At 35.0% G+C, this 17,989-nt stretch overlaps 1 protein-coding gene across 3 annotated transcripts in view; it reads right to left on the bottom strand.

Annotated features, from left to right (window-relative positions):
• ETV1 (ETS variant transcription factor 1) overlaps positions 1-17,989 on the bottom strand; it is a 98,922-nt gene that overhangs the window by 16,885 nt on the left and 64,048 nt on the right. For all 3 annotated transcript variants that reach the window (XM_070369776.1, XM_070369775.1, XM_070369777.1), the window contains 2 exons: positions 2,123-2,189; positions 502-572 (listed from right to left, as the gene is read on the bottom strand). In XM_070369776.1, the coding sequence (XP_070225877.1) occupies positions 502-572; positions 2,123-2,189 (138 nt within the window). The remainder of the gene's footprint in view (positions 1-501; positions 573-2,122; positions 2,190-17,989) is intronic.

Below are 17,989 nucleotides of genomic sequence, written 5' to 3'. Positions count from 1 at the left end.
TCTTCCAAAGAAAAAAAAAAAGAGGATGCACAATCACTAACTAAATGGGCAGCTATGTTGCTCCTGTGTTCCATAATGCATCTTTTCATGAACAATAAAAGGCAAGAGGCTACATTAGTCAACTGTGCGTCCACAGGAGCAAGCTTTCTGCTCCGCTTTGTTAATTACGGGATCAGCTTTCAATACATCTCAAACAACAAGCTGCATGTACTCAGTCGGGCAATGGAAAGGGCCCTCTCTTATTCTACATAAAGCTCAGCAAGAATGATACTCTGTCTGTCTTTAAAAATGGGATCTCTCATAGGACAAAAGAGAAAAGCTTCTTAATGGGAAAAGGAAAGGGAATTTATAAGAGGCAAAGTTTAGCGAGACTTGAGTGCACCGTAAGTGATGAGCATGAAAATCTTTAAGTAGCAATGTTGACTGCTTTCAGGAGAGGTAAGGGTATCTCTCCACAGCCTCTTACAGAAATCAACACTTGATACACAATGAAAAACCTACCATCGAATTTCTCTGGGACGACACAGGTATCATCATAAAACTGCCTGGGGCCCTTTTCAAACATGCAGCCTGTGGAGGGGAAATGGGATACATTTATTCATGACAGAAATAAAACTCACAAACAATTCAAAATATAACCATGAATGCAAAAATGGAGGCAGAAAAGGACTTCTCTGCTTTTCCACTCTGTGACCTTGGACAGATTATTTGACCTCTCTGCCTCAGTTTCCTCATCTATAAAATGGGAATGAAAATAAACCACCTATCTTATAGGGCTGTTGTGAGGATTGAATGGTTCAATATATGCAACTTTAGAACAGTGACTAGCACATGGTAATATATGAAAGTTAGCTATAGATATTATTACTAACCCAATAATGCTCATGTAAACACTGGCAAACCTGCGATGTAAAACAGATTATCTTCTTTTTTGTTTTCTTCCAAGTTTCATTATTCAAACAGATGAGAATTACTGACATTTATCTTGCATTATGACCCTGATGAACTGAAACAAATACAGTTTATTCCCTCACTCCTTTACAGAAATATTTAGCTGCATTAACCTTTTCATGATTTCATCTTCAATAGACAAGTCAGATTTAAAAAAAAAAAAAGAATTTTCCTTTATTGCTAAATCCTTAGAAAAAATGCAAAATAAATTGATGGCTTTCTACAATCATTTTCTCCCCCAAATATCCTTGACTGTGGGACTTTCATTTAATTGCTATTATCTTCAATTACTAGGAAGAAATTTCACATAATTTAGTCACAGTTTTATTTCTCATAAGTATTGGTCTCTGTGGTAGGTACATAATATTAACAACAACAACAATTAAATTGCATTTGTGCAAAATTTTGGTCTCGTATATTCTGGATTTACCATCTCATTTTACTATCCTTTAAACACAGGGGTTAATTTCTACTGATATCATTTATGCAAAACAACCAATGTTAGACTCAACCTAGAAGGATGGATCCAAGTCGTTTCACTGATGACACAGACTGTTGACATCAAGGACCGTGCACATAATTCAGGAAATACTTTAAAGGTTAGTCTATCCCGATAAAAGAACTTTCATACATGACCTTGCAAATACCATGCCCATTAGAACAAAACTTTCCCACCTCAGTTACTATAACACACCCATGAGAAAAACACCTTTTCTAAGCCTCTTATGTGAGGCTTAACAATTACTTGTCCCAAAATGTAAAATCCAGGATATTTAAATGTGAATGTATTTAAATCAACTGCATTTTATGTCAACACAATGACTTAGCTCTCTCAAGCAAAACTGAAAATTCCTTGAAGATACATTTCAGCAGACAGCAGTAAGGTGGGTGATCTATAAAGCACATGTTCTATTTTAAAAGGATATGGTTGTTGGCAAAAAAGAACAGAGAAATCCACTTATCAGCTGTTTATATGCACATGACTCATGTTAACAGAATATAAGAGATCATGACCTGAAAAATCTTACTTTTACTTCAAAAAGTTTTAAAACAATGGTTTAGTGGACTTAAGTGATTTTTCCCGTATATCATGATAATGTGACAGCATCCTGAAGATGGCTGATTATGTTGACAAGTATTTACAAGAATTTCAATAATGGAAAACTTAACTTCTGTTCTGCTGGGATGAGTCAGGAAGCCTTCTTGCCTCATATAAATGGAGTGGCAGCTAGGCACTTCTGAAAGAGGAAACAACATCGGTCAAAGAGATGTCTGGAGCTGAAAACATGTTGTTATCAGTGGACGGAGTGCAGATAGGAAAGTAACAGAAACAGACACGAGTCTCCTGAGGGGAACTTGTCAACACATGGTTAACATTGCAGGTAGGGCCTGCACTAGAGACGGAAGGTTGAGAACCATACCATGGTGAGCAGTGATTCCCCTGAACAGGTGTGTGAATTCGAAGTTTTACCCACACCAACCTGACTAAACTAAAGGTAGGCTAAGCAACAGCACATAAATGTGATGGAGTCCTCAAAACAAACAGCATCATGAGTTAAAAGACATTTCAGGACACGTATGGGATAAATTTGTTTACCCAGTGGCAACCAAAGCAAAGGTCAATACAAGACTCGTTCATAGTTTATTTCATGAACATTGGCTAGAAATCATGATGGAAAGACAAAATTGTTATGTCTTTTATAATTACTTCAGCCTAGTAAGATGACTGCTATTTTTTTTTTTTCTTCAGACAAAAACAAGACTGACTTTTCATTTTATTAAGCCCACAGGCCATATTCAAAGCCAGTGAGGCTATAAAAGAGAAATCCAACAGCAACAAATTCAACAGCAACAAATCCAACAGCAGAAATCCAATAGCAAACACCATTGCTACCCTAAAAGCAAGGCCTTACTTGTATGACCAACTTAATTCATTCCTGAGAAAACAAAACTTGGTTAATGGTTAAACTTGAGTCATAGTGATGGCTGTGTATGTAATGTGTTTAGCAGCCTAGATATGGGGAAAGGGAAAGAAATACAGATTTAAGAGACAAAAGATAAAAATTCAGGTCCTTCATTTACTACTAATAAAGCTATATGACTTTAGATAAGTTATTTTCTAAGTTTATATAAAATAGAGGACGGGGTCACATGTTATCTGAGTCTGCTCTTCTTTGACTCTGAATTTGGAAGTTCACTCACATAAACAAGAGGTCAATTCAGGGTGAATACTGAAGTTTCAACCTCAAGACCCTCCACGTGCAAAAGTGCTGCTGAGACCTTAAGCCTAATTTTGTATATGCCATTTCATTTACTTTTTCTTTCAGGTTCCACATTTTATAAGTTTTAGGTAACTAAAACCTGGGTCCAAATCTGAGTATAACATACACAGTTTCCACAGAAATGCATAAACATGATTACGTTGATTCTATCTTCTGTATGTATTACTAAAGATTTTAAAGCAACATCTACAAAAATAAACATATACAAAAAAAAAAAAAAAAAAGGGCTTCCCTGGTGGCTCTGCCTGCAATGCAGGAGACCTGAGTTCTATCCCTGGGTTGGGAAGACCCCCTGGAGGAGGGCATGGCAACCCACTCCAGGATTCCTACTTGGAGAATCCCCATGGACAGAGGAGCCTGGCAGGCTACAGTCCATGGGGTCACAAAGAGTCAAGACATGACAGAGCAACTGAGCACATACAAAATTAGATGTTTAAAATATATATGACAGGTTGCTATTTAATATAAGAATACAACCTCCTTTCCACCCCTTGTAGTAATTCTGAACAAGTAATAGCATTTAAGTGAATTGGAATCTAAAGGCTCTTATCAGTCTATAAACTTTCATGCTATAACAGATAATGACCATTATTTAGTCCAGATGTCATTTTTTTTAGGTCCAGAATGTTCCATTTTTATAGTCTATCTGATTTTCTAAAAATTTGCCTGGTGATAAATGTCAACCAAAATATGAGATATCATTTCACAGAAAAAAAAGCATACATTATAAGATCTTAGTCAAAAACATCTTAATGGCGATCCCTAATAGCAATAACGTCGAAAAGCATCTAGCAATCAATAGTTTACAAGCTGAAAATAGTGTCAAACTCATTTTCAAACATTTTATTGTGCTGTGCCTTCTTTAAAGTATTATGCAGTTTATAGTTCTAACCCTATAAAAGGCAGGGTTAAACCTTGTTTTCTGATATCAGTGCTTATAATAGGGTTGCAATGGAGCTGATCTTCTGGGTCACCAAATAATTAGCAATCCATTTTATCCCAACTTCTTAACCAATGGTACTTCAAATTAATGTTTAATGTTATTTTGATTTATTGCCAAGGCATAAGGTCCCTCATGCAGCTGGGCCTGGAAGGGACTGTGTTAATGACTCTGCCATCAGCTCAGCAGCTGCTTAGAGGCAAGCATTTTGTTGAACTGATGTTGACACCCTGCCACAAAATACTTTTACTGACTGCTGCACAGCTGGAGTGTGGCTGTAAAAACAGCTGGCTGGCTCTGGAGGCAGCTAGAAAACGTACAGGTTAAACTCTATTATATATAAGAGGAACTAAATGTAGCCCTTCCTCCCCAGAGGGGGAGAAAAGAAGTTTAAGCATTTCTGAGAAAGTTGAAGGGCCAGTTTATAAAAGTACTCCAACATCACACAAAATAAGCATATTCTGGAAAACTAGACATTGGACATCAAAGATAGGATTCGATGGGTAATTTCACGAACACTCAGGTATTTACCGAACTGGACGATTTACTGTTTTCTGCTGTGCTTTAATATTCTTCATAAATTCTCCTTATTAATCTATGATGTATAAAGTATACTAATTTAAAATTCGCCATAAATTAATGACATAAAATACACCTGATGCCAGGCTTCCATTACATTTCCAAAGGCTCAACTTATGATCTAAGTTCCAAAAAAAAAAGCATCAAACAGCAATTTAGAAAAAAAAAAATGCATATATGAGAATATATTTGTGTTTATGCCAGCTCTTATACTATTTATTACACCTCAGGGTAAATAAAATTAACATCTAGCTCTTGAAATTGAGACACTTGGCTGCATTGTCTAAATTCAGTCTGTCTTTAAATTCAGCATCCTTTATACAGAAAAGAGAAGCCTGAAAAAAATATGGTTAAGAGGAGTTTATTTCCCTAAAGTAACTAAAGTCATGTTATCCTAAAGTGATATCAGTTAATTTATGACCATCAGAGTGGGTCAGACTCTAATCAAATTGTAGAAACATTTCCAAAGTGATTATTCAATCAAATGACTAACATGGTTAATTAGGAGCCATAAACATTGCTCTGAAGTTCATCAAAGTAATGACTTGCCCAGAAAAATTACTGCTAATTAAATTGCCTGCTGCTTTCATTTCTACCTTATCTAATAAAAAATCCAACCAATGAAGTTTGGCATTACATTTTAACTTTTGCTAAATGTTCAACTCAGATCCAAACTAGCCAAGTGGCGACTTCAAAGGCAAATGTTTTGTAGCAGGGAATAGAGGCATTTCATACATATTCATTTATGTTTATTCCTGAAATAAAACTTCTATAATTCAATGACAATCATAAGCTGCAGTTTAGCCTATGCACAAATGTTAAGGCGACTGCATATTTACACTGTCTTAATATGCATCTATAATTACAATCTTAGGACCATTAGTATGGCAGTGATTACAAACATATACCTTGTCATCTAAGACCTGGTTTTGAAATCTCAGTTCTGATATTTTGTGAGAGTAAAACATTTTGTTATTTATTTAACATCTCTCTCAACCTCCACATCTGTAAAATGGGAATCACAGTGATTTCCTTCAAAGATAAGACCATATGGAACAAGCCATGGGTAACATTATGCCCAGTTTCTGAGAACACTAAGAATTTAATACAAGGTACTTATTATTAACAGAATCTATTTTTAAGTGAATCTCATAAGTATTTAAAGTGTGTGAACCACAGTACTTACAACAAAAAGTAATTATGTATCAAAATTATTTTTGTATCTTAATTTTCTATTCTTATATAAGGTTTCTACTGAGATGGCTGACATTGCTTATTCATATGCTTACTCATAATATTCTTCATAAATATATTAACCTGTGATATTTAAAATATTGATTTTAAATTCATTATAAATTTATGATGTATAAGGTTTAAGTGAGATGCTCCATTATATTTTCAAAATATTTGGAGGTACTTCTTTTAAGCTTTCTTTTTACAGTATTATCCCCCAATTTTGTTGCTATATTTAGACTTTCATTTAAAAAATTTTAAATTCAGTCTGTAAATTGAATCATGTATATTTAATTTAGGATAAATAATTTTTTTTAATTTTGAAACTTATGGATCAAAGAGCATGTCATAAAGACACAGCCAAATCAGCTTGCAGAAACTAAACTGCTTATAATTTGTCACAGATGAGTTCATGGTGATGAAAGCTGATCTAATATGCTGCAAAAACTCAAAGCAGCAAAACACTGTTGTTATTTTAATGCCCTAAACACTGTGGGGGGAAGTTAAGAGTAAACTAACACCCTAAACTACCTGATTTGATTAAATCTTCACCTTTAGTAATACTGTTAAAATTTCCTTTAAATAAAGATGTGAAGGTATGAAACTAAAAACTCAGTTTCTGTTTCTTGACCTGCATTTTACAGCTGTATTGGGAAATATAATACTGATTTGGGAAGCTTTACCAAAGATCTGCTCACAAAGTGCAGTTGTGCTTTTGCCAGGCACTTTTCTGGTTTGCCTAAGTGCTACCCTGTAGTACAGAATGAAGGTTCCTCTTCAGGGCATGGTTTGCCTAAAATTTCTAGGAGCTGAACAGGCCAGATCAGAGAGGAACTATCTGCCACATTTGTATGAGACATCCCTACAATGTGTTGAAACTGTTTGTTATCAAATAGTGTACAAACCTGAAAACACTCCAGATTGCAAATTCTATTTAAGAGGAGAAAGCACCTTGCTTTCATTTGATGCTTGTAGTTAAATTCCCGAAAAAAATAATCAGTGTGATAACTTAATCAAGCATACAAATCTCAAAGAGTAAATGAGAAATCCCAGTAAAATAGGAATACACTGGATGTTGTATTTTAATGTGATTTTTACTTTCATATCAGTGTGCAATGCAGGAATGGATTGATTACACACTTAACTAACTCCTTGAGGAGGTGATGTGAGAAAATCAGGTCCACCTAAATTTGTTTAATGCATAAGGATGACAGTGGAAAATTTGGCACATTAAAAGCGGAGGGCCCAGTCCAGGTTCGATGCACGATACTGGATGCTTGGGGCTAGTGCACTGGGACGACCCAGAGGGATGGTATGGGGAGGGAGGAGGGAGGAGGGTTCAGGATGGGGAACACATGTATACCTGTGGCGGATTCATTTTGATATTTGGCAAAACTAATACAATTATGTAAAGTTTAAAAATTAAAAAAAAAAAAAGCGAAGGGCCAAAATGAGTGTATTGACATACATCAGAAATTAACAGGTACTTGGTGAGAAATATGTTTCTGTGTGTGTGTATTTCAATGTAAACATAGGAGTTTAAATAAGTTTTGCAAAAAAATTTACCAAAAAAATATTGAGCTGTACCAAGAAATAATGGCATCAATTTCATTCAAGAAACATGAGTATTATGACAGATCTTGCCTAAGTTTTGTCTGTCTTAAATTTAATTTTTTTGTTTCTACTCATTTCCTGGCAAACTCACAGTTTAACATTTAAAATCCAAAGGTTTTCCAGGGTATGTAAATAGCATAAACTTCGTAAGGATGTATTTAAAAGCAAAACTATTCACATACATACTAGTGTATCATCCTTTGCCTCTGCATATCCACTTGCCACGTGAATAGATTTTTATAGGTGATCAAGAAAACATATTTTATGAAGTTCCCTGAAAAAGATGCTAATGTGAGAAATTTTTTTTTACACCCATACAGTCGTTCTATTATGGAACAAACCTGAAAATAATTAGTTCTAAAAATAAGGCCCAGTATCAGTATGTTTGAATTAAAGTGTGGCAAAATCAAGTGTGATGGCTAAAATGTTGAGTTTTATAAGAGGTATCTGTTGTCACTCACAAAATCTGTATGTGAATGTAATAACTTAGTCATTGAAACTCATGTGAAGAAGGCAGAAAAGCTGGAGTTTTACTTCATTCACACTCAGATGGGAAATTTGTCATTAGGATTTTTAGTAAACTGTAAAAATGAATAATGTAAAATCTGCAGAGATATTTCTTTTGTCACAGTTCAGATGTACTGAATCTACTGCTAACATACTTTGAGGACAGAAAGAGAACTATGTCAGTCTTTGTAAGCCCAGAATAGTGCTTGCAAAGCTTTAAAAAAGAGAAGAAAAAAAAAAAGCTTAAACAGTTATCTGCAGTCAGATGCTTTTAAATCTTAAAGGCTACGTAATTTAAAAGAACTAAAGGCCAGGGAAGCCTGGAGTGCTGCAGTCCATGGGGTGGCAAAGAGTAGGACATGACTGACTGACTGAACAACAACAACATATCTAAAATAACAGGACAGACTTTTACCACAGACTTCTCTTGGAAGCATCTCTTTTTAGGGTGAGGACAATATCCTACACAAATAACCACCACCTTCAAACAGGATTGGTTTATTGTGATCTAGTTGGCTCACTGTTTTACAAGTTTTATAAGCCTGTGGAGGTTTTGTTGTTAAGAGTTGAAAATAAAGCTGAAATGATAGGAAATACAGTTACATAAAATAAGTACAATTTTAACTTTGACTATTTATTAATATTAGATATTACTGTACTCTGACAACCAGTAGAAGTTTAAAAGAAAAGATACCATTAGTTGCCCAAACAAGCCCCTCCAAACTTTCTGAGGTGGGGGAATTTTTTATGATGAGCTTCAATACTGAATTGTTCCCTTTCTGGAATCCACGTGATTTGAAACAAATACACCAGGAATTGTCTTCTCACTTTCATTTCTCCCTGAATCACCACAATATTCAGATGATTTCATCTACTTGCTTTGAACACAGGTAGTCCTAGTAGTAAGTTGAGTAGGATTGTTTCACTACATTAGAAACATCCTAATACTATAGTATCTTATTGGGCATACACAACATGATTGCTTTAACATAAGAACTTCTCTATTCTGTCTTATCCTTTAGCACCAAAGTGTATTTGTAACTGTTAGATGTAACACTGGCATTTCATTCAAGAACTAGCAACAGTCTTTGAGGAAATCTCTAGGAGATAAAAATCATACCAACAGAAATCCTTACTATAATTGCCTGGACCCTTAATACTTTAACATTTACAAGCATAGTCATATTGAATCCTTCGGTCAGTTCAGTTCAGTCGCTCAGTCGTGTCCAGCTCTTTGCGGCCCCATGGACTGTTGCACAAAAACACAAAAGTATAGGGATCATTTGTCCCTTTCTATGAATGATGCAACTGAGGACAAAAGAGGTAACGACGCCCGCTCAAAATGACACCAGTTAGTAAATAGCTAACAGGTCCAGGCTTTAGTATAATGTTTCCAGTGTCATACAAAGTGGGTGGTTTTATTTTTTAACACTAAGAATAATAAAAACAAGTGAATGAAAACAGTGAACTGTGAGCGCCCACAGTGAGTGGAAGGGTTAGCAGAATGGAACATGTAAGGATACTTTTCTAAACTTCAGAGAACAGTAAATACATCACGATGACACATGCATGTCGTTCTTTTAGTCTTGCCTCGCTCTGTTTTTCACATGTGCCTTTGAATAGCTGTTTTTGTAAAATTTCCAAGACTGTATTAGAAGCAATTCAATAGAAAATGCATATACAAGATAACAAAAACAATCAGCTATTTGACAAAAATTCCTTGAAAAGATTTCCATTAAGTTATACACGTTAGGTAAAAATATTTTATGAAATATAAAGTCTCCTTTTTCTCTAAACTATAAAATAGTTAAGTCCCTAAAGGATAGAGTATAAAAAATTCTATAACAATATTCTAAACCTAAAAATATATACTCAGATATATACACTCGTAAAAAAAATATTTATTTCCCTCTCTTATTCACTTTCATGAAGCACACACACAGGGAGAGATTCAAATGTACATCCTTAAACTGTCTCATTTAATTGCAAATCTTAAAGTTGCACACATGAAAACAGTTGTATATTCATTTCACCCACTTGGAATAAGCATTTCTGGGCCTAAGCATCGTGGTCATTTTCTCTAAAAAGAAACTAAAAATCCCACCCTAAAAAAGTACACTCCCCTCCCCATTCTAATTCCCTTTTTTCACGCTAGTACAGCTCACAAGCCAACTATCCCTCCCTTCCCCCTTTCCTGCCTGTAAAATCCAAGTTAGACAAACACTGTGTGGCTGAAATGACATATTTGAATGGAATTCAGACCCACCAGTTCCTGTTTATGTTTCTGATTTGAGAATGTTGTCTTCTCCGTTCACTATACATTATGAACACTGCACGGCCCTACATAGGGTCAGGTTACATGCAGGCAGGACCAATGAGCATTAATCATTACTTCCAGGCAACTGGCAAAAGCAGCAGCTGATGGAACACTACACCCTTCAGCTCTGTATAAATGGACATTCCAGAGAGTCAGAGTGTGTATGTGTGTGTGTGTCTGTATGTTTTTCCTTTCAGTCTCCATTTTATGAATGAAACTCCAGGCTCTATAGAGTCCATTCATGTAGGAGAAATGCTTACAGGGCTCTGCCTCTAGGGATCAATCAGTCATGGGTAAAACTGATATGATTGGTTTAAAACAGCCTTCAGCCTTCCATTACTGACTTAAAATGCAGTCCCTGTCCATTTGACCTGTGTTAATGCATAAAGAGTAAATCCAGACCATGGTCTCAATTCTCAAATCAAATCACTAGCCAATGCCACTTACTGTAACTGTAGATTTAGAGCATATTGAAGTATTTCTTAGAAAAACTGACAGAGTGGACCAAATCTTGGAGAGATTTGCTATTTTCACTCAGAACTGAAATAGGAAAACTCATGTGAGATCTGATAAGCAAAAAAAGGCAATGTCAAGTTGTGAGGCCAATCCATGACCTCTCTTATAATAACAAGATCAATTAGGAAGACATCACCATCACTTTTCACATTTGAAGCACCTAAAAATCAGAGATTATGTGACCTACTAATCCACAAATTACTGGCTGAATAAAAGAAAATTATCTTTGGATGTCAGAGAAACAGGTAAGATGTTACCATTTTCTGAACAATCCAATAACTCATTCCTTTAAATTCCCAAGTGATTTTCCAATTCTTCAAGTGACAGTTTTAATGTTAAGAGGGAAAAAAAAAACAGTTGCCTTGTTTCAGGAGAAAATGTGACCATAAGCAAACGATGCTCTGTCATGGAGTAGGGCCAACGCTTGGCCTTTGGGAGTGTTAAATATCAGGTACAAAAAGCCAAAGTTCATGGAACCATAATCATCACTACACTGGAAATTACTAAAGATGGTAACACTTAAAAATATCTAGAGTTTTTAGGAGGGAAAAAAGCTATTTATGAGCAATTATGGGAACAATTTGTAAAGACCCAGTCCACTACCAAATACTGTCAAAACATATCGTGGGTTTTATCAGCCATCTGTAACTTGGTCCTTGACCCTGAAGGGAAGAAAATACTTCTTTCTTCCAGTGACCTGAAGCCATTTTGCGAAGTGGTTGCAGTCAACAATCCCTGGGTAGATCTTTAACTGATTTCTCAAGGAATCTTCACTATGCTTATAGAAGAAGGAATGAGAAGAAACATGAAAAATGCATGGTCTTTGGTTTTAAATGTGTGCAAGATTTGCTAATATGATGTTATAATAATTTAATATTTATCTTCTAATTTCTAATATCTGCCAAATAAAATGATAGTAAATAAATAAAGTTACCAGCATATTTAACTTTGAACTAAAATTAGCATACTTGACATAGCCAGGAGAGATGATAAGGAAACCTACAACATGTCATCCACAGGAAATACAGAACAGAACAAGACTGCTGAAGAGTCAATATATATTCAATTACTAACTCTTAAATAATATTCTTTTTTCAAGGTTTAAAAAAAACTTCAGTATCTAGAACTAGTTTCCATGGTGGTTCAAAGATAGGTAAGTAAAAATGATGAAGTAAAGCTGAATATTTACAAACGTCGTATTTCGTATTTTTAAAAATTAGAATTATAATTATCTGTCTTGAGGCCTTCCATTTTGGAAATGACAAAGCTTTATGGCAGACCTGAAAGTGTAAAATAAGTATCAGGAGCTCCTGCTAAATCGCTTCAGTCGTGTCCAACTCTGTGCGACCCCATAGATGGCAGCCCACCAGGCTCCCCCGTCCCTGGGATTCTCCAGGCAAGAACACTGGAGTGGGTTGCCATTTCCTTCTCCAATGCATGAAAGTGAAAAGTGAAAGTGAAGTCATTCAGTCATGTCCAACTCTTAGCGACCCCATGGACTGCAGCCTACCAGGCTCCTCCATCAATGGGATTTTCCAGGCAAGACTACTGGAGTGGGGTGCCATTACCTTCTCCGAGTATCAGGAGCCCTTACTTCTATTCTTACTGTTCCATCTAAATCTAATTAGCATTTTCAACAGTTTTCTTTTGCCTTCACTCCACTCCTTGTTATTTCTTGGATAATATTTTTGGTTGTTTACTTACGTATGGATCAATTGTTCATTAAGCATGTAAGAATATTTATCATAAAACATATATGAGGCCAATTTCCCTAAAATACATATCTCCTCTTATAAAGTAAATAATCAGGAATCATTAAAAAAAAAAAAGATATCCTGATGACAGAATTCCTGAGATATTACTACAGTAGTAGTAGTGTAGTAGTAGTAACAATCATAATAGTAATAATTTAGAAATAAACTACTGAGTAAATTTAGCCTTCTGAATTGTCTATTTTTAACTTTGAGCAAGTTGAACCAGTTGATGAGGCCCTGACAAATCATCTTCAACCCAAAATAAAGCACTATTTACTCATATTTCTATATGGCTGCAGAAAATAATTATCTTTTTCTTGCTCTACTAGCTATTGATTTCATCCCATAAATTTAAAATCATATTCTAAATTTTACAAGAAAAATTCCAAGAATGCTCACTAAGAGCAGTGTTAGGAATTACTTCACTATTTTCTTTGCTATTTAAGATGAGTACCCATCAACACAGCAAAACATAGAATAACATTTACAACATAAAATTTTTCTCTCACCATTTCAGAAACCCAAGACTATTTAACTCTGATGACTGCAGTGCCAGCTTGGGCCTATGTGACTACCAGATATATTTGTCAGTTCTAACAGTTGAAAGTTAAACACATTTCTAGTTTTTAACATATTTAACATGAGCTAAATATTTTGCATTTATTTGATCATTTCTCTGCCTACATATAATTTTTCTACATGCTAAGAACAGATAATTATTCTCTAAATTTGAAGGTTTGTCTACTGGCCTTCATTAAAGTCCTTAGATGATAAAGAAGTATATGGAGAACGTAGAAAGGGTTGCTTGGATTTAAAATTGAAAGTGAGAAAAGGCCCATCTAATTTTTCCAAATGTAAGCTTTCTTTACATATTTCAGTTCTTCATAAGTTTTCTACTAAAAAATAGATTGAGCTGACACCAGTTTGAAAATGACTCTTGTATTTTAAGCCATCAAGTGATCAAGTGTTTTTAACAGAGTGAAGTGCAATAAGAAAGAAGGCTCAGACAAACTCAAAGTTTACATAATCAAAGAATTTTAGAGCTGGCTATGACGTGTTTGTTGGAAGAAATGATGCTAAAGCTGAAACTCCAATACTTTGGCCACCTCCTGCGAAGAGTTGACTCTTTGGAAAAGACTGATGCTGGGAGGGGTTGGGGGCAGGAGGAGAAGGGGACGACAGAAGATAAGATGGCTGGATGGCATCACTGACTTGATGGACATGAGTTTGGGTGAACTCCGGGAGTTGGTGATGGACAGGGAGGCCTGGCATGCTGCAATTCATGGGGTCGCAGAGTCGGACATGACTGAGCGACTGAACTGAACTGATGACACTGATTTGTTACTTTTCCTTCTAATTATCATTCATCCTTTTTCAGAAGAACTATTAGGAAAAGTCACTTATCTGACAATCTCAAATTTTGATAATGTTTATGGTGCATTTTTAAAAAGGAGACAGAACACATTTTAATCCAAAATATCATTTGAAGTTTTATATTTTCCTGTCTTACAACAGTGAGTACCTAACAATCAGAATAAAATTTGAGGACTATCTAACATGAAATGAATACCTTCAAATTAGAAAAAGCATACCTTAGGTTTTAATGCAAATGCTTTCATTGCCCTGCATCATATAGAGCTTTTCAAAATCATATGCAAATATTCAGGCTAAAATTAGAGAAAAGAATAAATAATACATCTAACAAATTATGAATTAAAAAACTTTACTTTGGACAATTATATAGAAAGACTGTAAACTGTACACTAAGAATAAGTTCTAGTTTTGGCTGCTTCACAGGAGAACTATGCAACTGATGGTAGTTAACGTGAATGAGCCTTGGACATTTTATCTCTACAGTGGAGTGTAAAGAAGGAATTTCAATGAGGTGATCCCCAAGAGTTTCATGAGCTTAAAGACTTATGATTCTATGAAACAACTATTTGTGTCAATTTCCCAATTGAAAATAATGCCGCATTTGCCAACACATACATATGTCATGCCTCCAAACTGAAAGAAGGACTCATCAGTACCAGAAGGAATGACACTAAAAAACACAATGACCCTAAAAAACAATTACAAAATACAGAAACCTTTTCTTTAGAAAACATGATCCCAGCTTTCGCCCCTACCCTTTAGAACTGCTTCCTTCTCTCCTAAAGCTACAAGCATGCACTTTCCCCCATTTTCTTATTTCCTGTCTCTGAAAGTTCTTTCCCTTCTTCATTCCCAGCTCCTGGCTAAAACTGCTCCAACACAAGGTGGGGAGGCAGCTTTTCAAATTAATTAAAGTAACAGAATAGGCCCTGAGTGTTAAAAACACTTTACTAATGTATCACCTCTTCAATCAACTACTGGGTTAAGATTTTTAGTCACCAGCCGCAAATGCAAAGTAACATAACAGCATTAAATAATGGGGCTTCAAGCACAGCGCAGGGATGAGCCTGAAACCGACCAGGTATCATATGCATTCTCCTCCCTCTCTAAGGCAGCCCTGGAAACAAAGGAATAGAAGCCAGGTTTGCAACAAATGAGACTATGTCCTTCTTTATTTAGTGTTCTTTTTACTTATAGGACTGATGTGATTAACTTGAACACTTTTCTTTTTCAACTCTAAATTGGGTGATACTTGACAATTTAATACTCTGATTAGAAAAGCTGTACTAAGCATAATTAAAAGACAAAGCACTTTATAGACAAAGTAGATACTGACTATATTATCACTGCCTATATAGCGCTACAGTGTTTCTATACTGGGTCTTATTTTTGCCTGAGCCACACTTGACGTGTATAATTTTTTTACGCAATAGTCTCATTTCATTAAATATTATTAAAAGTCTGGCTTCTAATGACTGCATAATATTTGCAATTGAGAGCCATAACTTACATTACCAATTACTCTGTGATATTCCTCCACCACTAAATATTCATCATGTGTCTCCCCTTCCATAAGATAATTTTCTGACAGTGAAAATAGCTGATCAAAGTGTATGAACATTTTGTGCTGATATTTTCTTGAGTTAAATTTTAGTGTCATGTGTTCACCACCCTCCTAAAAATACTACCCTTAGCTATCCAAAACCGAAACAAAAGACCAGTCAATGAACACATAAATTCTAACAAAATATGTTGTTGCGAATATCTAAAATATTTACCTCATTGGGCACTCAGAATCTGCAAAACCTCTTCTGCGAGTATGAACACGGGAAAACAGCCACAATTTTATTTAAATAGAGCACTGTATCCATATGAAGCACAGTGCTTACTCAATTCTTTTGAACTCAGCCACAGGGACAAAAAAAGAAGAAATCAGACTGGATTCAGTAAAACCCAACCAACCAACAAAAAGCCTGTGTCCCTGCTTTGTGCAGCGATATTAGGCTAGAGAAACAGAGAAGGAAAACAACAATAATAGATAATTACATCTATTATTGTACTGGACTGTTGAGAATTAATATTATAATCATGATCATATTGTACTGGTTCATCAAATTGGCCCTAAATATCAATTGTTTTTTATCTTTTCAGAGTCCTCTGATCTAAGTTTTTTTCCCTTTCTCTTCATAAAAATTTCTACTCTACTAACATAATATTTTGTAATTTTTAGCTTAAATACTCAGCAGTTGAAATTGCATTCCTGTAATTATAATTATGACTAATAGACCTTCCATTTCCCATGTCATAATTAATGTCAGGCTTTATTAGAGCATAATCATGTTGCCTTTTCACTTACAAAGCTTCTTTTATTTTCACAACATTTATGTTATATTGAATTAAGCAATGAAGAGTTCTAGAGGCCTTCTTAAAGGACAATCTGTGGATCATAGATGCTGAATAAAAGGATTATGAAATGTTTCTCGCATTGTCTTTAGATTACATAAAGTATTTTCTAATGTGCTATTTGTTCAACATCAGTAAGTGAACTAAGCACTCAATAATTCAGGGATAAATACATTATATTTTCTAAAAAAAAGATTAATAAATTGCTAGCGAGGATGAAAGAACTAAAGACAATAAAACAAAATATCTGGAGATCATATTGTGACAGCAATGAAGGACATATGCAGATGAGTCAGCCTAATTGCCGCAAGTGGGTGGTCAGTATAACACATTTTGAAAGGCACAGGTTAATTTTTCATCAGCCCTGGTTACAGTTACTACAGTTCTTCAGACCACATCCATTCAGAAGATGTAACTTTACTATTGAACTATTTATTTTACTATTTATTCAAGCAAAACTGAACTGTATCTTATTGGCAATATTGAAATTAGAATTCAAAGGTACTGTCCAACTTTAACAACTTGAAATGTAATTTAGAGGGGAGAAAGTTACATTAACAACTTCTTAAATATTAAACAAATGTTCCAGAAGTCATTTGCAAGGTATATGGTAACTTACAAAAAAAGATGCCCTATGTACCTTTAAAATAGGATACTGCACTCTTTATGGACTGAATGATCAAGTTCCCTAAAATTCATTGTGAAGCCTTAATGCTTAACATGACGGTATTTGGAGAGGAGAGCTTGGAGAGGTAATTAGAATAAGACCAGGCCATGAGGGTGGGGCCCTCATGGTGGAATTAGTATCTTTAAAGGAAGAGAAGGAGAGAGGAGAGCTCTGTCTTTCTGTTACATGATGACACAGTGAGTAAGTAGCAATCTGCAAGCCAGGAAGAGAAGACTCATCAGGAAATGAATCCGCTGGCAGTTTTGATCTTGGACTTTCCAGCCTATAGAACTGTGAGAGTTAAATGTCTGCTGTTTAAGCTTTCCAATTGATGGTATCTGATGATAGCAGGCTGAGCAAAAGCATGGACTATCCTTTTTTGGTTATAAGTAACTGAATCTGTGCCTCTGAGGGCCAAACAGCAACTGACTTAGAACTCTATATTACATATGGCCCAAAACTAAAGCAATGAAACCTCACGGTATCAGTTCTTCTTTTTTTCCCCCTCATTGGATTACTTAAATCTTTTTATTTGGTTCACATCTTCTTAAGAAAAGTTACACATTCTCAATACCATGTTATATATGATTTTATATATGATATAAATATAAGGAGAATGTTGTATTAATATAAATATATGCATATTTACATATAATATAAATAGATGGAAAACCAAAGAATCAAGAAAATTATTCCAATTATAATCTTTCTGAGATACAAAATCATTTCTAGAAAACATGAAGAAATTTCTAAAAATGCTATGCCCTGCAGTTCCTTCTGAACCAATTATTTGGGCTAGTTTAAATGATTTACATGCCAAGGTTCTTGAAATCACAATGAATTCAAGAAACT

Source organism: Bos mutus, chromosome 4, assembly GCF_027580195.1.
Source record: "Bos mutus isolate GX-2022 chromosome 4, NWIPB_WYAK_1.1, whole genome shotgun sequence".
Taxonomy (NCBI): Eukaryota; Metazoa; Chordata; class Mammalia; order Artiodactyla; family Bovidae; genus Bos; species Bos mutus.
The sequence above is the reverse complement of the archived record's forward strand: the minus strand, read 5'-3'. Positions and strand labels throughout refer to the sequence as shown.